The sequence below is a fragment of the Acromyrmex echinatior genome, chromosome 1, assembly GCF_024713525.1.
Source record: "Acromyrmex echinatior isolate Ae372 chromosome 1, ASM2471352v2, whole genome shotgun sequence".
Taxonomy (NCBI): domain Eukaryota; kingdom Metazoa; phylum Arthropoda; class Insecta; order Hymenoptera; family Formicidae; genus Acromyrmex; species Acromyrmex echinatior.
In genome coordinates, this window is record NC_141852.1 from 14,643,069 (window position 1) to 14,663,243 (window position 20,175).

Genomic DNA, 20,175 nt, shown 5'->3' on the forward strand with positions numbered 1-20,175 from the left:
ATTAACTTTTTAGTTTTTTAAACGAGAGAAGCTAGTATATTATTCTTATTTAATTCAAATCTTTTGAAAAACAAATACAAAATGAAAACATGACAAGTCCAGTGACTGTAACAATTTGTTATTGCAAAGCGGCAACGAATATGGAATAAAGTGGCGTACAAAATTTATCGTATAAATGTGATTTTCGAAACGCGCCAAATAGTACACTGTATTTTTGCCAATACGAACGTATTTGATCATCATCAGATTTTTTATGACATCAATAAATTTGTTCCGTGCTGCGTGAGAGATTCGATCCTCTATGTGGAAATTTCGCTTTTAAAAATAGAAGAGAACCGATACGAGAAAAACGTTTTTCCCTCGGATCGATCTTATTACATTCTCGTTTTTTTTCCAATCCTTTAGGGGAACATCGCACCTGGAAAACTCAACTGTTCATCGGCGGATCGTTCTGAAATGGATTCAACGAGGTCGAAAGATGCTTCTTACATTGGAAAAACGATTGCTCGTTTCCCGGATCGCACTTCTTCCACACGGTCTAAAGTGCATTTTAAATTTTTGAGAGAAAGAACACGTAGCGAAGATGATGTGGAGGGATGCGAGAACGAAGCGCAGGATGGAAAAATGACGATTCTGGCTTGCCTCCGAATGTCGAGGGATCTCGAATATGTCGAGAACTCGAAACGAGAAGTAGGTAACACGATTCGACAATGAAAATTTAATGCTGTTGCGATTCGTTCGGTCCCAGACGCTCCGGGAGACGTAGCGAACACGTGCTGCAGACGACACATTTCCAAGGGCGACATTTTAAGTTATATTTTTATTTTCGCGAATATCCATCAGCATGCGAAACATGCGAGACATGGAGATTACAGGAAAAGGTCGGCGCAGAATGTGGACGCGGATAACGGCCGGGAAAAAATTTCATAGAATGAACCTAAAAATCTGTTTGTACGGATGAGGGAAAAATTACTGTGGATTTTGTCTCTATAACTTTAAACATTAGTCTGTTGAAGAGTAGATTGATATAGCGAGCAATTATGCAAGACTGATCCAGTGCCGAGCAACACATTAATCTCCGGGCGAAACTCGGATTATCAAGTAATATGCTTGGCATTAAAGGGTTAAGTGGAATATTCGTTATAATTTGGGATAAATTTCCCGTCGGATGAAAAATAGGGAGCATTTTAAATTGATGGCTCTCAAAAGTTCTTCTGCGGAATGTCGTTCATATATTTTTCTGAGTGGCGAAGTGCCGACCAAGCGAACTCAATCGAAAGTATTCCAAGCTCGAAAGTATCGAGCGGAACTGAGGTCAAATCGCGCTGGCACTTCGCCAAATGTATCGCCGGGCGAATTTTCATTCTCGCAGGCTGTGATGGATTTAAGGTTTCGCTAATAACTTATGCATTCTTGATTTTATCGCTGCATTCACGAGCCCGTAAACGGGCGGATGAAAATACGAACCTTCCGCTGTGGTAACGAGGACCATACTGTCCGCATGCTTGTTGACCAATCGGCGAATAAGATCGATCTGTTCCAGGGCCAGCTGGACCGAGTCGAGATGCTGCGACGAGCAGGGCACATACGCGGACCAGAACTGCAACGATAAAGCGGAAATATATATGTAAGTTAAATCGCACTTCAATTTATTGCTTAATCTTTAAGTGGGTAGGTGGAGCCACAGTACTTCAAATATAGATTTCTTTAAAACTTTGTTCTGCGACAATAAAAAGTATCTAGATACCCAGAAATTTTTCATTATTTTTTATTCCTCAAACTCATAAAGATATAATTAATGTAAATTTAACTATACATAACATATTGTATTATTAAAAAAATGTAACTACACTGAAGAGAGTTTATTAAATTTTAATAAACATTTGTTTGAAAAAGTACTCAGTATTTCCCAAATAAGCATACACTTATTTTTGATGCCAGAATTATTAATTTGATTTAATTATCATTTTTTTACTAAAAATATTTATCTTACTGCATAAAACAAACATTTTTAGAGATGTTCTGAGCAGCTCATCTACTAACTGTGATATCTTTAAATTATCTACTTAAAAATTAAGGATTAAAACACACAAAATTCATAAACATAGCATAGCTAGTATAAGACCGTTTGGATCAATGAGCATGTTATGTAAATGAATATGGAAACTTTATGTTGGATGTTCATTAGTCCAAACGATCTTATATTATGCTATGCTATGCTTATACATTTTGTATGCTATAGCTCTAAAGCTTTTGTTCACTCACCATTATTATTTAAGATTGTGACGTTAGAAGAGAGAACACATAATAAAAATTCTTGCAAAATATATTTGAGTAGAAATAATTTTCAATGAAATAATATTTGTAATTAATAGAATAGATTTACAAAATATACAAAAAACTATATTTCTGTTTCGGAAAGAAATTAAATCATATTCATTTTTATATGATTTTAACAATTTCTGTATGATTGACAATTTGTCATAACAGTGAACATAGCTTATTTCGTTTTTGATTATGCATAATTCATTTCCAGGTATATAGTCATTTATTAATTAACAAAATAAAGGAATTTTTGATATATTTTACAAGTCAGTTTTCTCGATTGTAATCCTAGTAGCAATTTATTGACAATATTGGTTAAATATATGGCATGTGTTGGGAACGTTTTGAACTAATATTAAGTCAATATTGTACCAATAAATTGTATTGTATTACTAGGGAAGTATTATTTTATTGAAACATATTTCCATTTCCATATTAATATATTTTGCAAAAATTTTTATTACGTATTTTCTTGCTTCTAACGTCAAAATCTGAGATAGTAGTGATAAATAAATAGGAGTCTTAATCTACGTAAACATGTTGAACGCGGTGCTTCTGATTTTTTAATATTTAATACGCACACACATAAACATATACACAAAGAACATATAATATATTGATATTTTACTGTAATTCATGTACAACGAGCAAACGTAAACGCAAAACTAATTATTATTTAATTATTTCAAAAATATGTAAATTTGATATCACGTTGAACTTTATGGAATTTATTATGTTAACGGATATATTATAACGTTATTGTAATATAAAGTAGGCTGTTCTTATGCTAAAGCTAAAATCGATAAAAATGGCGCGATTTATTGCAACGGATTATCTTTATTCAATATTGGCTCGCGGGTTTACTCGCGTTTAAAACACGATAGCATTAATCGCATTCGTATTCTAATTACAAGATATTTCTGACACATATAATGCTCCACTTTAATCCAGCAGCATCTGATAACGCTAGGAATAATTAAATGCGTATTACGATAGTCTACAAACGCGGGAGTAATTTGCATTTTAAATGGTTTGATATCGGCAATGATAATAAATAACGAAAACTTTAAGAGTCGCTTTGCAATGCATTCAAAGCAAGAATAAACGGCTTGGTTCAGAATAATTTGAATGTTCTGAACGTGTCTCCTAAGGTTACGCTCCATGCACGACATGTACTTGGCGCTGCAAAAAATAGCAAATGCGACTTCAAAAAGCACGCGATGCGAAGATCGTGATTTCTATTTCTCTCCCCGTCACGCGAGATCGTCATGTACAGCGATATAATTAGTTTCTCCTACTTACTTTTCCTCGTTATGACATCCGTTTGACATTACTGGGATTTATTTGCATTTTTTAGATGTTTATCATTTGTAATCAAATATAAGCCAGTGCTTAGATTTCTTTCACTATTAAATTCATAATATCAAATCATATCCAATTTGTGTAACAATAACCGCGGAGGCTTTTTTAACAACCATTTTACTTATATATTTTATTTATTATTGGGGCCACAAAATTCTTTTTAGTTTTATGTTTATTAATCTAAAGAGTTTATTTTTATTAATTTATTTTTTTTAATGTACACTGTCAAATTCACAATATTAAATTAAACCATGTTTGAATTATTTTTTAATCATTTTTGTATAAGTTGTCACTGCTATTCAATATGTGGTTAATTTAACGAAAACAATGGAGTTGAACAATTTAAATCAAGAAAATGTATTAAATTTAATTTTATTATTTACTAAATGAATACATTAATGTAGACGTTGTTTAACTATAAAAATGGATTGATTTAAATTTTGGCGTACATGGAAGTTAAAAATAACAAAATGTTATTTAACTCAAGAAATCTTTTACGAAAAACATACACAGGAACAGTTGGATTGGATCTAAGTGCTTAATAATGTTTAGATAACGATTGTTAATAATACAAATAATAGATAATATTCAACTATAATTAGATGATTAAGAGATTAGGTTATAACTTTGATATAATAGTGTTCTTCCTTATCATATTTTACCAGACTGTTAAATTCATAAAATGAATAAAATTATATCCAACTTGAGTTATCCTTAATTATTTCTATAAGTAGCGGCAAATAAAGGTTTTAAGGGGCGAAACTCCTTATATAAAACAATGTTTAGCTTTTTTCGTTATATTTCAAAAATTATTCGAGATAGCAAAAAATATCTAATACAAAAGTTTTATAATAAAATTATCTCTACTTGTCTACATAAATAATGTTTTTAAAAAATAATTTTGAAAATATGAATTTTGAAAAAAATTATTTTTTAAAAATATTATTAAAGATAAATAGAAATAATTTTACAATACGTTTACATTACGAGTTTTAATTTCTTTATAAATTCTTTTTTATATTTTTAACTATTTTTGAGATGTAATAAAAAAATTAAAAACTACTTTACATTTAAAGGGCGATTTCACTTCTTAAAATTATCTGCTGCTATGCTCTTTTCTAAATTCATCTACTCATAAACTATAAGTACATAAAGTCCCTTGTAAGTACATTAATGTTTGAAATTAATTACAGAAATGAATTGATTTATATTTTGTCACACATAGAAGTTAAAAATAAAATGTTATTTAACCACGAGATTGAGTTACCATTGCTCCTTATTTAACATTGTACAGCCTGTACACATATTTCTCTTGAGAAAAATGAGAAAATGCGATTAAGCGAAGTTAATAAATTCTTATCAAGAGGTTGCTGGCTGATGTCCCGTCGGACGACACTGTCGGAACTTGGAAATGAGAAACATTAAGTTCTTGCGCCCGGTCGGAACCGAGGCCATGGTGTCTTACTTCGGTGCGAATTTTCCGCATTATGCACAAGTCGCGCATCGCGCGTCGTCGCGTCGACGGGAAGTTTTATTTAACAACGCGGACGAAATTTATGCTCGAAGCGTGAGGTTACCGTCGCAGTGTCATAAATCAACGTACACGGAGGAGGCGCGAGAGCACTTCCGCTTTTTCTCGTCATGTCCTCTCCCCCTCCCTCCCCCCCTTCAATGTCTGCCGCCGACAGAAATTGCACTGTGAATTGCGACGCCGCTAATAGTGACGGGCTTTAATCGCATGCGATACCAGCAGTGGTAATTACTACGTTCGGGACGTCTATATTTCGAATACTTCGGCGACTTCTTCCGCGAAACGGCTAATTGCGATGAGTAAATAATTCAACAGCGAGAAGTTCAGCCTACGCTTGCGGTTTAATGGTGGTACGTCAAACGGAAACGGCGAGACGGCAGTTTCTAATTCTAACTTCTAATTACTTTTGTATATAGCTAAAAATCTACTTGCGGCGAAACGATTGGAAAAAGAAAAGACGGACTTGTCATTATCGAACGAGTGAATGAATAAGCATCATTTGGGAATATAGTCACCTGGGATGTCTTTATACTTTCACCTAGCAACGAAAAAGTGTGAATTATAACATACATATTGTTTTAATATATTTCTTTTTTTAATAACTATTTTTAACGAATCTTCATAAAGCAATTCCACCGAAAACTCGCAATAAAAAACTACTATTCCCAGATAAATGGACAAAATATTAACGGTCTTTTATAATTTTCTTCTTTTTTTATATATGACGTACGTACAAAAATACATTGTTCGCATTGAATTAGACACTGTCTTGAGTTCGCAGTTATCAGCAATCTCAGTTTTAAACGAATCCCAACTTCAAACGGTGGAAGAAACGTGATTTTACGAGATTACGAGAACAGAGCTACGTAATCTTGCATCAGAGAAAATGCAGGGATATTAAGCAGAATATACTGACATCTGTATTAGCGCACAATCACCCTTCATTCTCTCTCCCTTTAGATATTGTAAGAAAGCAGTTACCACGGTATTTTAGGTCAGACGTTCGCAGAACATGTCTCAGTGCATGTGCGCGCATGTGCACGTGTATACGCGAGATTTCTTTTTCCCTTTCGCACCACTATTTCAGCTCCGCACAAGAACGAGCAGTAGTCACGGTGAGTTTTAGGTCAGACGTTCGTAAAAATACTCTCCTCTTCGTGTATAGAACGTGTCGCGTCTGCGATTCCACTTAAAGGCGAACTGTGGCTGTAAGAGTTGCGCTCTTATATACGTTTTAGCAATTTTGTGGCTGTACGATGCGAGCTGGCTATTAAGACGGCCGTTTTAACTTATCCTGTGGAGAGCACTACGCGAACAGCCGCACATAAAATCAATTTAAAAAATTGCTTTCTTTTTCATCGCGCTACTTTAATTCTCACATCTGGCATTGTATAAATTTTAATCGTATCTCCTGTTATGGTATCGCTTATATTCCATTTTTTAAAATATAACATAATTACATATCATTCTTAATTCAATTTTGAAGCAATTTTTCATCAAGTCATTCTAGAAAACTTCCATTTACATTTAAAACTATAAATAATAGAACATCTTAGAAGCTTTTGGAGGAACTTCATAGTTATATATTATATTGAATTATCAAATGTTTTAAAATTTAAATATTTTTTGGAATCTGAAAGTTTTGAGTATATCACAAACTTTCATAAATCAGCAAAAATTATATCAAATTTTGAGTAAAACTATTTACTATTATTTATAAAGATGATTACAATTAATACTTTGATTAAATTATATAAAACGTAACTTTAATTTAACATCTGACATGTGTTGCGTATTCTTAAAAAAAAAACATAAAATAATATAACTTTTAACATATTAGTATGTCAAAATTTTTTGAAATTTCAACATTTTAAAAATTAAAAAAATTTTTAAAGTAACAAAAGAAAGTTTTCAAGAATTTCTAATTTCAAAAAAAAAATAATAGAAATAAAAACATTTTTGTTATACCTTCAAAATCATTAAGTTAACGAGCTTGTTACCCATATTACAAAATACAATAATTAACAAATAATATTATAATGTTAACTGTATTAAAATGTTTTAAATAATTGCGACAAAACGAAATTAATTGATCATTCAAAGATACTCAAAATAGATGACAAAATGCTTTTATTTTAATAATAATAATTCAGGCGAAAATAAGCGATACATAAGCTGTTCGCTCTGCAATCCTTTCTTCTAAAATTCTGAATGTTTAATCGAAAAATTGGTACTAAAGAAATTTGATGCAAAAAATTGGTTAATAGTTAAAATTTTTTATGTTCAAATATCCAATCAACGTGCAAAAGACAATTGCGTTTTTATTGTCAGTTATTGAATGTAAAAATATATAATGAGAAAGCAGGACAATAATGGAAATTCAATTTGATCAGTTATAAAAAAAAGGGAAATCGTATTTCGCCGTTGGCTTTCCAACTTCTCCATCAGTCGCCCTCCTCCGTATCTAAAATTTCGAAACAACCACGCGAGACTTAAATTTCCTTCCGTTCGTACGAATTGCTTCTCTCACAACGAAGACGCCGAAAGTGTAACGTAAATTTCCAGCGAGAATCTAGCGACGCGATAAATCAGGATGCCTCGACTCATCTCAAGTTAGAATGCACTTTCGCGATTTGTGATGTGCCGGAAGTGCCGAAGGTTTCTCGAGATAGACAGCCCGAGGGTTCAAACGAAAGTATACTCGTCACATGTATTCTGCGATGCGCTAGTGTATTGTGTGTGAAAAATTGTAGCGAGATTTTTTGACTTTCTTTTATACTAGAAATAGTCTGTCTAAGTAAATAAGATCTTCCTTGAGGAATGCTGGAAAAATGCTGTATACAAAGACTAATAGACCTCATGTAATATCTAACAGGGAAATTTTCATGTTATAATGTTGCAAAATTGATGTCTGTAATCTGTTCTGTTGTTGAATTGAAAAAGCGGTCGTTGTACGAAAGGATGGAAAATCTCGTTTATGCCGCGATGCCGCAGACTCTATGTAAGTCGACGGCACGCGATCAATGATAAGTAACCTTCCGTTGCCGGATACCGCCAGCTCGTCTGAATTAACCAGGACAGTGATAGATCGAGGCGAGTCTCGGTTTGGCTGCTGTATACATTCGATATATGCGTTATGTACATGTTACATGAATGTGTACGCGCGTTCGTCCCAATGGATATAACCGAGTGGTTATCCCTTTCGTCTTGACGTTGGTAGACTGGATATCTTAAGGGATCTGTCGAGGTCGAAACGTAGGCAACTCAAGATGCAAGCTGTATGATCCCTTCCTTTGTAGAAAAATACTACTGCACGGTACTATTTTGAGGCATTACGGAAAAGGTACTATTGTACTATTATTATTATAAGTATGCAGTAGTGTTGTAGTGCAGTAATGCAGTAATATCTCAAAATACTGTGTATTAGTAGTGCTCAGTAGAACTTTTCTACAAGAGTTCAAAGATCTTTTTTTTAATCTTGATAGTTTTAACATAACATATCTCCTGTTAAAAAAAAATCACGTTTATGAAATTATATATTAATAAAGCAAGAAGGTTAGACAACCAAGAAACGAGCAATGAAATCAAGAAATATTAATATAATAAAAAAATAAAATTTAATATCAAATTGTTGCCAAAAAATAGGACGTTTCAACTAAATAGAGCTTTTATCAGTTAAGAAAATCAATAGAATATAAAAATTTGAATGTTAAGAATGTATCAGGTATATCTTTATCAGATGTAATCTCCATAAAAAGTGACTAAAATTGGAAATTTATATTTTCTATATAAAAATGAATATTATATACATATGAAACGGTTTAATATTTACATGTAGGAATAAAATTTTATAGTTTGAATGAAAATCTTTTTACTTTATCTCAATTATTTTTTAAAAATATATCTATTTCTTATTGAAACAATTGTTGCCCCAGATTTTAAGTCACCGCTAAACTTTTTGTATCGCTTTCAAAATGCAATATAAAAAATTTGTATTATAATTTTTTCATTTTGTTAAAAAATATGCGTAATACTTATATTAATATAAGTATATTCTTGATAATTATTTTGAAGCCATTTTGATATACATCTTCAAAACCATACATTTTCAAAGTTCAAGAACGATATTGTTTTTACGATGCTCCTATAATATTTATAATATTATTAATTTTTATCTATTTATTAAATAATTTTATTTTGTCGATGTCTATTTTTGCATTTTAACATTGAAGTTTTTATATTCTACCAATTTCGTTAGTTGATGAAGACTACATGATTGATATATCCTATTATATTTTACAATGATTTGATTAAATTATTATTTATCATCTTGATTTCTCTTTTTTATTCGTTCTTCTAATCTTATTACTTTGCTTGTACAAGTTTGATTTTCGTTTTATATTATTGTTAATAAAATTCCAGTTATTAATAAAATTAAACAAAGTCTATATAAAATCTGATTGGACAGCGTAATACGATCACGCATGCTTCTATTATTATTAACGACGTTCTACGGGATATTTCACGTTATGCGCCTTCTATACGATATAATTACAAAATTCTCCCGTCAGTGGCATTCCGATTTTAATTGCATTATTAATTGTTTCGTATAAAAATATCTGATATCTTTGAAAAAGTTTCCGCGTAATTATCCAACCATTGTTGCGTTTCGGTCATCAGCGTAATAATTTTTCCTCGTTATTACGCCATGCCTCGGAAACCTCGCGCGATCACAGATTGGCATTAATTATGAAAAATTGCTCGTAACGTGCCGGCGGTATGTTGCACGTGCGCGCATCGTAAATACAGTGCGTTTTACTAGCATCTCCACTCATTATGCATGAAATTAATATTCCATTTAATAACATTAATGATTTCATTACGTTGCAACGGTAAATGGCGCGCATTTACACGTCTTCTCATTAGCTCGGTGGATGCTCGTTTGGCTTCTCCCCTCTCCCCCTCCCCGCCTCGCTAAAAGACCAGCAGATACTTTAACATTAAAGTAACTAAGATCTCGATCCTCTTCAAAGGTATCTTATTCCACGCTGCACTTCCATGAGAGCACTGACTTTTTCGGATTCGTGGCAACTCTTTTCTTGCGGCTTACCGCCTCGTTCGCCGTAAGCGCGTCTAAATAACGGGAGCGTTTAATAGTTGGGGATCATCCCGAGACTGTCTTTGCTAACGAGAATGATGGCATTTTCAAAGGTCTCTCGAGAAATTTCCTTTCCCGACGAGGAGGCATGACGTATGGATATATCGGGCGATTTTCAACATTACCCTTTCATCCGACATGACGCAACGTGACGTCGCGTCGGGGCCACGAGCTCGATTTCTGCATCCCGCCGCGCCCGTTCGACTGCAAATTGCATTGTAACTGAAAATTTCACGGGGGTTTAATCTCCTGCGATGTATTATTTATTTATTCCCTATGTAGCACGTGCGAGCAACAGCTCCGTTAATTCGTAATGCATTTTAACGGATTCCGCACGCAGCCCTCGAATCCCGTTTGAAAAAAACGTGGATTTATCCAAAGTTATAGAGTATTGACCGCGCCATCCGTGTGTAAAATTGGTCGACAAAATGAAAGAGATAGAACGTGAAGATAGTCAGTCTCTATTGTATGTATTTACTCTCTAAATTTGAATCAATGGATAATCATTGATATCAGTGCCAAATATGCCACTGGTAATCAGTGAATTAAATGTGAGATCCCTAATCTCTAGTTAATTTTTATGATGTGATCTAACTAACCTTGTTTTAGTGCTTAAATTTAATGAATATAGTATTGGAAGATTGAAATTAACATGCAAATATTAGTATTTTAGTTATTAATGCTCAAACATTCTTCCTTTTTTAGTTGAACTTCACTGATTATCAGTGCCACTAGGTAATCAATGACTATTCACTGATTCAGATTTAGAGAATAATTAATTACAATTAGAAAAAGAGAGAGATTGGCCGTCTTTCTTCCCTCTCATTTTTATTGACCATATTTGTATTCGGTCATTTATACTATTCTAGAGTAGTGCACATTAAAGATTGCTTTATGTAAAGTATCTAAATGTAATGGCATAATATGATAATCACCTTGATAATAAAATTATACATAGGTATATATATTTTGTTAAATGTGATGTGTGTTAACATAACAATGTCATTATTGATTATTTAATCGTTTAAATTAAATTAATACATCTACATATGTATATACTGTTTTATATTTAACTTCATGTATTTAACTTCATTAATTTCACTTTTAGTATACATTAATCCAATATATAATACTAAGTAATTAAATTCGCTATTAGATGCGAATAGTGCAGTCCATGTTCTATGTCTTTGGATTTATCATCACGGAATGGTGGAAAGGTGAGAGAGAGAGAGAGAGAGAGAGAGAAACGCACAAGCGGCACTTCGAAAATGAATATTCGCGAGACCGAAAATCCCATAATCCTCCTTCCAATTTAATCGAGATTCAATGCATTTAAGAACGTATAGCGCACGTGTGTACGGGTCACACTTCGTCCTCGCCGGGTCGCGTTCGATATTGGGCTCTTAAATGGATTCTCGCGCTATATTGTGCGAGTTTATGACCAGTATACCCTGCTATTACCACGCTACTGAATCACATCGTTTATTTAACACGAATCAAAATTCTCGTTTGAACACACCGCGGGTTGTATATATATATATATATATATATATAGCCATCTATATACGTATATGTACGACACGCCAAATTCGATGTTCGAATATGTTCCCGAGAAATATCTTTATATTTGCACGCGTCCCAAAACTTTTCACCGGACTAAGTACTTTGCGCATACACCGCGACTATGCATCTTTGTCTTCCTCTTCTGTGTTAACTCTCGACTATGCACTTCGTGTCTTTAGAGGCACGTTCTGCTGGCGCGCGCGCGAGTGCTTCAAGTACCGTAAATAAATTCTCCACGCAGCCTCCGTTCAGTCTCTGTTCTTCTTTGAGAGCTACTAAATGCAATAAGCTTATCACGTACAAAGGGGAGTAATTTTTGATAATGAGAATATTTGGAATTGAAGACAGTTTTTATAATAAAAGAATTTACGCGGAATCGACCGATGTAGTCGCGAATAGTTGCGTTATTTATATTATTTACAGAGCATTTTAATTTTCAAGCAATATTTAATTCTAATTGATACTTAAATCTTTTATTTCTTTGATTACACATGTTCCTTTTTCTAGAGAAAAATTGTCTTTATATGGAAAGGATAGTTTTGCTGACTAAAAATGTAGTTAGATATAGATTTGAAAATAATTTTATTGGACCATTATATAAAATTATTATGTATAGGACGTTGAAATTTGCTGGAATGTTAAAACTTTTTGCAACGCTCATTATGCTTGAGATTTCTATGTAATTATTTTGATGATTCCAACAAAATTATCTTCAGAACTTTATCTAGTTAAATTTTAGATATTTCAATAAAATCGTTCTTTCTTCTTTCCGTGTTATCGGAATTCATCAAAATTTTTTTTTAGCTACAATTCTTTTATCACTCTGATTCGTCTATTTCTAACGAACACTTCATGCTACCGCGAATGCGGTTGAGAGTCGATATGCTCGATAGAGATTCTCCGACTTCGTGCAAAGTTTCGCGCGCTATGTCGAAGTTTATTCGATACGATACCGAGTCGGTCGGAAAGGGATTTTCGCGGGATTAATCGAAGGTATTTCGGGATGGGGGATGAAAAGGGAAGGAAACCGATCGTGTCGTGGTAAATTTTCGGCGGCACGTGAAGCACGGCGGGCAACCGAAGGAAATTAATTGCCCAAGTTCGCCTCGATTTTCCTCGGGTCGTTAAAGAGCCGTTTCTGCCGTTAATTGAACTGAGAGGTGATTTTTTACGGTCAGATCTTAATTGCGATTTTAGATTAATCCCCGTTATTAACGATCACCCGGCAGAAGCGTCGCGCGTGAAAGCTTTAACTGCGCGATCGGAAAGATCAAATTTATATTCGTTAAATTCACGGTTCACGGAAAATCGGAACTGCTAGATAATTCCGGCAGGATCCGCGTTAGTCGATTTTCGTTCACGGGGTTGTTCCGCACGATGTAACACGGCGGCAGATAATTAATTTCTGTAATTTTTGTCATTACAGTAACATGTTTAATAGCTTAGTCTTTTTTCTCTCCCGTCTCATGTATTGTGTAGCACGTACTTCCCTTTTCTGCAACATAAATTTTATCGTACTTGTTGCGATAGATACCACGAAATTCGCACAAATTGACGTACCAGGATACTCGAAAGTTGCAAACGCGCCACACATTCGCGTTTAAACATAGGCGTGAAATCTTCGTAAAATCGATTAATTGCTATTAGGCGCGGCACCGCTGCTGTTTGATTTATAGCCGAGTTACGTACACGGCACGCTATAAATTAATAATCTCTGCTTGCCACGAACAAAACAGGCTTTAGGATACGGCGAACATTTCGTAGCAATATTGGTGAACGACTAACTGCATGCGATTCTGCGAGTCGGCAACCGCTTGAATTTAAATCAGACTGGATTAACGCGACTTTAAATTAGTTATAATTGTCGATGACTCTGCAGGTCGAGTTCTACGTGCGAACATTTAATTGCAATTTGGCGGTACTGTGGCTTCAAGGCGACATGCGATTCTCTCATTCGCGTGGATTTAATTTTCACCTCGCGAGCTGCGACGAAGTTGGCGAAAATCGCATGTTAAGCTCAACTAATTGCCAGGTCTGTTTTCGAAAACCAAGAGAGAAAGAGAGAGAGAGAGAGAGAGAGAGAGAGAGAGAGAGAGAGAGAGAGAAATTCAGATTAATCCGCAACAATGTTATCTTTTTTTTTTTATTTATTTACTTTATTTCCCATGATGCAATTTGTGAGAAAAGTATTTGGTGTTTGTAACTATAATTGCATGATGAAGTAATTACGGTTAGAAGCTTCATTTTTACAGTTATTCCTGTTGTAATGTTAATAACAATAATGTAATTATTGTTACAGTTCTATATTAATACAAAAAAATATAAATTATAACTATTTTCGGATCGGACTGTACATATTTTTGTATATAGAAAATGAATTGTAAATAATAATTATTATTAACATATTATAGCAGTAATAACCATAATTATTGTATCATGTAATTATAGTCATAAATCAAACACTTTTTTTCCAATGCAGTACAAAGTGTATTTTCACTGAACAATAATTAATTATAAATTATTCACAAATTTTATGCAAAATCTCTAATATGAAGTCATAGTTTTAAAAAACAATAGAAACACTAATAAGCGTAATACGTATATAATTAAAGCAATGAAAACCTGATCAAGCAGTTAACATTCAAGAAATCACATTTAATACAAGTAGCTTTCCAATAATCTTCTTAAGAGTTTTACGGTATTCTTGTTCATTTTGTGGAAGTAAAAAGATTCTACTTTATTTTCATAAAATATCTTTGCAAAAGTCAAATTATTCAACAAATTTTTTACTAGATTTCATTTCTAAAAATTGAACCAATCGATTCAACGTAAATATCGACAATTAATTAATTGTGCAAAGAGAGGCTGCATGTTATTCAACGAAAAATTTTTTGCACATTCAATCAGTATCGTAATAGATCAAGCTTTGGCCGCGACAATAACTTTGACGAACATTTATTATTAAACTCACCTGCGCTGCAACCATGCCTTGCCTCAATCTCTTGAGATCTGTGTGGCTCCAGGCGCTCCGTGACCAGGGATGAATGTCACTTAGGTCATCAAACCTGAATTCCCTCAGCTGGTTCTTCAGGAACTTTCGTATATTCCAGGGTAGGTCGTTGTGCCTGGAAGAAAACGCGAAATATTGATTAATATGTGCATACACGCCGCCCGTGACTTTTCCATCCTTTAAACTTTTTAAGCTAAACATGACGTGCTACTAAAACAATGGATAAATTATTCGGATAGAATATACATTCTTCAGGCGTATATGACGTGAAATATATGTATTTCCGTACGCGGAACTTCCATCAAATACTTTTCCAATAAAGTTGTTTTACATGAATGCTCGTAATCCTCCGACGAAAAGATAAAGCATCACGAGTGCCACGACTTCTTAAAAGAATCAGTTAAAAACTTGGATGTTAGCAGAATATTTCAGCTATACTATTTTGTTAAAAGTTTTGCAACTTATGTAAGATGGATTCATTTCTCATTGTTTGTTTGAGCTTATAGTTTAAGCTTAATTACTTCTGGTGTTAATCATACTTCAAAACGAGAATATTCGATGTCCTGTAATTTTGTTCTACAATATAGCCGAACAAACTCTAGATAGCCAAAGTTTAGCCTTTATAACAGCGTTATCTGATGTCCAACTTCAGGTGGACTCGGTAGCTGTGTCAAACTTATTTTCCACGAAGTTATACAGAGGATGCTTCGCGGAAACAAGAGTGTATTTGCATTCTTGTTGAGATGAAACATGAATTTAATTCTCTCTGACGTGTTGGATACGTTTAAACTTTATTTCGAAATAAATATTGTATTTATTTTATATTTTATCAAAAAATGGAATTGTTTATATTTAATATGTATAAATACAGGATCTCGTATTATGTAGAAAATTGGATCCTCGAGAAATAAGTGTAATTAGTTTTCACATGTAATGTATCTTATAATGTGTTGATCAAAAGATGCTATAGGTACAAGGTTCAATAATGGATAATTTTTGGGCTGTGATTAAAGATGTAAAATTTGTACTTACACAACACCTTTGAAACATTATAGTTAAAGTCTTGTGTCTCTTATATCTTTTTTGTTCAATTACATTATAAGCTACATTATATGCGAAAACTAACTCATTTCATCGGATTTCCATTCAATTTTCCACACGATTAGTGCGGGGTTCTATATCACATAATTGAAATATTTTAAAAGTAAGGTCATTCTTTGTAAAATGACGGTACGAGAAACATAATAATAAAAAAAATCTTAACATATTTTTTAATACAAAATATATCTTTTTATTTTATATATTAACAACAATATTTATTAATTTTAATTATAACATATCGAAAAATTAATTATCGATAAAATAGAATACAATTATATATATATATAAAATATTTATCGACAATATTTGAATAAATCTCATTCAATTTTCGTAACTATAAAATCAGAATACTATTTCGATTTTCATATTAATATTTCCATATTAATGAACATAAAATAATGATATTATAAATTAACAGTATAAGCTTTATCCATTTAATTCATTTTGCTTGCTTTTGTGACAAATGTTCCAATGCTTGAACGTATAACGTGGCGCACGTTTGCTGAAAGGGCTGATATATTACATATTACGTATCACTGGTTATCTGATCAATCAATATTTCTCTCATGAACGGATGAAGAAAGCTTGGACATCGCGACGTATAGTATCGGAAGAGACGCACGTTCATTACGCGCACTAATTATTACAGCAATCGTTTACGGCACTCGGCATGAGGTTGAAACACGTTCGGTCAATTCGGAGAAGTACATACGTACAACTGCGACAATGGTTTGCCCGATATTGTGGCTACGTAGAGCGCGTTCGTTACACGCGATCTGTTTTCGTTATCAACTGCGTGTTTCCTAGAGATGAAAATGATCAGAAAAAAAACTCAAAAATTAGAAATTTTGAATTAAAAACTCAGTAAAAAAAAACCCAGTTTTTCTCTTGATCCCTCAAAGTTCTTTTCTTATATATATTTTTTAAGCCTTTTATGATTTTCACGCTGTGCTATTGTTTTAGAATTCAACTTTTATATTTATCCAAAAGATTTTTGTGAAAAGATAGCTTATAAAAGTTGATTAACTGGTAGTGATTATGGATGTAAGTTACATTATCATTCATAATTATTTGAATAATATTTTATATTGTTTTTTTATGATTTTAAAAATTAAATAAGTATTGCGTATTGTTATTAACAGAAATAATACTTTATTAGAATAATTGATGTTGTTTTTGTTGTATATTTGTTGTAATTATACATATTCTGAAATATAAATTAATGAATAACGTTTGTCGGATTATCTACAGGTATTATTATAATGTACTTTTACTACTCTTTGAGGCATAAATTATAAAATATTATTTTGAATATTGTTAATATTTCTTTTAATAACTATTTTTTTTAACTATTAAATAGGCAATTTCATTTGAAAACCTATAATAAAAAAGCGTTATATTAAATAAAATCTTTATTTCTTTGGAAACATCACCGTCATAATAAATTATTCAACGTGCTTTTGTTCAATATTCCGTTTAATATTTGTTTTGAAACCAAACAGTTATGGATATTTACATTTAACATTCAACATTTTTTTTCTGTTTCCATAACTACCTTTTATGAACCTTTAAATATGCGATTACATTAAATATGCGAAAACTCATAAACGTTATATTAAATAAATTTTTTTTTAAAATGTTATCATAATAAATTATTTAACGAGCTTTTGTTTAATATTTCGATTAATATTTGTTTTAAAACCAGCAATAGTTATTTAGATATTTTTAAACTTTTGTTTCATAACTACATATTCTTTATGAATCTTTAAACATACAATTCTATCGAAAAGCCATGATAAAAAAAAACGTTATAGTAATTAAAATTTTTATTTTTTAGAAGTATTGCCATAACAAGCTATTTAAAGTACTTCTGTACTTTCAGTATTCTGTTTAATAATTGTTTTGAAACAGTTATTCTTTTTTAGAAAAAAAATTGTGAATAAATAATAAATTTATATTCATAATGTTCTTCATACATATAAATTAGCAATGAATAGTATACAATATATTGCCAATAATATAGTGATTTCAAATGGGATATAAAACGCTCTAAGTAATCGTTTACGTAAAAAAATTATATGAACTTCCTGCTTAATTCTTAGTACACACTACACACGTCTGGGTCATTCGTGTCCTGCCAATTTTTTTTTTTTTAATACTAAGAGCACGTAGTCAAATATCGGTCATTTTTCTATTGCTAAAAAAAGTTTGATATCTAGAGAACAACTTTTGTGCGTTATCAGCCTCAATTCGTGCGTATCCTTTAAATGGATGTATAACTCCAAAGTTCATCTCTGGATCACAAATGACTCAAGTCATTATGTGTATATTTTCTGTAACGAAAAAAAATTTTATTTTCTTTAAAATTTCAATTAATTCTCGGTTATATTGCGAGAATATTTCGCAAATTATTAAAAAAAGAATTTAACTCTAAAATAACATATTAGCCCTTAATAAACGCGATTTTTGGTATCTTTGTTCTGTTGTTAGTAATATTATATATTACGTTGTCTGTTAATGTTATAAAGAACATTTTCCTAATAAAAATTATAAATTTTTTTTAACAATATCAATAATAAAATCTATTGTTTTAAAATATAAATGCAATATATCTTCAATTTATAGCTATTCAAGCATATTAAAAAAACGTTTTCAAGTTACTCAATAACTAAACTTTTTGGACAGCCGATACTTGAATACGTTTTTTCTTGTAGTTTGGAATGTCAATTTTACTATATTTTCCCTTTAAACATTTTTGTTTCAGAGTTTTATATTTTTATATGAAACAGTGCATTTTTCTGATTTTGTTAACTATATTTAGTTATAACAATTTATCTACAATTTGTTACGAATATATAACACAAATATTTTCTAATGATATCAAAATATATGGAGAAATTGTTTAATACTTTATACATATATACCTGTAAAAGTGATGAAAATTAAACCAAGACACGAATGATCGGACTCAAAAACGAATATGTATCCAAAACTAACGTGTGTACTAATAGTTAAAAATCTCACTACAATATGTAATACTGAATTTCTTAAATTGTGAATTTATTTGAATGACTTATTCAATTCAATTGCTTAAAACTTTCATAAAAATGTGTTTTAAAAACTTGTTTTATAATCGAAATGCCAAACTCTTCTGTAAACACACATATTATTTCGTATTAGATACGCATATTTTTACTTCGTAGGCACGCTAGGTCTTTTTCGTCCAGCTTAAATTTCTTTACTGTTCTAAGTTTTCAAAAAAATCTAAGAAAATTCTAGATGATTTTTCATCTGTACTACATCGCTACTTGACAAATAATTATTTAATTCAAATGTAAGAATTTTATTTAATAAAGATTGAAATTTTTATACTAAGAAATTCGAGAGTGAAATTTCGCTTAGGTAAAAAAAAATCCTAATATGAAGGATTAAATAGAGAACATAATTAGAGAACGGTATATGTGTGTGTGTGAATATATTTACCTTTATTAATAAAATAATTATAAGCAATGTAAAGAGCATCGGAAAAGCATTGTAAAAAGTCAGGTATCGATGCTAGACTAAAGAATGTTTAAGTCGACGTTAACCGTCCAAGGTCGCAAGCTCCTATGTAAACACCTCGCGTACGTCACGCCGTACCACGTCGTGCCACCCCACTCGCCACCTGCCGGCCACATTCCTCATACGAACGTCGCAGGTGGGTGACCGCGCGCGTAATTGTGCGTATCTTTTCGTATCGAACGGACGCCGTACGAATCTTAATCTTGTGTATTAAGAGTAATAATCCCTGTAGTATACCTATCGTTATTGCGAACGTTAATAGTGTACACGATATTCAATTGTGATTATAACTGTGTATGTTTCTCTCGTTACTCTAATCTCTAATACGTCATTAGTCTAATTTCCTTCGTACATATTATTCGCTTCGCGTGTAGTTTTATTGTATGTGTTTTTTTTGTAGATACCTTGGCTGGCGGATGCGAAACGAGGAGTAAAGAGCATTCTACAATGTGCGTTGCAAACACCCGTTGCCAGTTGAAACGTTTGTCGCGACAATCAATTAGAAGAATGCCCTTCAAAGTCGCGAGTGGATTTCGGGAGTGTTGAAAATTGGAAATGTCGGTG

General features: G+C 32.2%; 1 protein-coding gene and 1 long non-coding RNA gene across 7 annotated transcripts in view; one reads left to right on the plus strand and one right to left on the minus strand.

Moving 5' to 3' along the window:
• LOC105146940 (dipeptidase 1) overlaps window positions 1-20,175 on the minus strand; it is a 116,116-nt gene that overhangs the window by 71,484 nt on the left and 24,457 nt on the right. For 4 of the 5 annotated variants that reach the window (XM_011057599.2, XM_011057598.2, XM_011057594.2 and 1 more), the window contains exons 3-4: window positions 14,911-15,064; window positions 1,468-1,600 (exon numbers count right to left, since the gene is read on the minus strand). In XM_011057599.2, coding sequence (XP_011055901.1) covers window positions 1,468-1,600; window positions 14,911-15,064 — 287 coding nt within the window. Of the gene's footprint in view, window positions 1-1,467; window positions 1,601-13,499; window positions 14,030-14,910; window positions 15,065-20,175 lie in introns of those variants that run through there. The other variant, XM_087406397.1, reaches the window with a different exon arrangement.
• LOC105146939 (uncharacterized) overlaps window positions 1,547-20,175 on the plus strand; it is a 35,314-nt gene continuing 16,685 nt past the window's right edge. The window contains exons 1-2 of one of the 2 annotated variants that reach the window (XR_015545139.1): window positions 1,547-1,627; window positions 20,012-20,172. This is a non-coding gene — a long non-coding RNA (uncharacterized LOC105146939). Of the gene's footprint in view, window positions 1,628-15,070; window positions 19,906-20,011; window positions 20,173-20,175 lie in introns of those variants that run through there. The other variant, XR_846243.2, reaches the window with a different exon arrangement.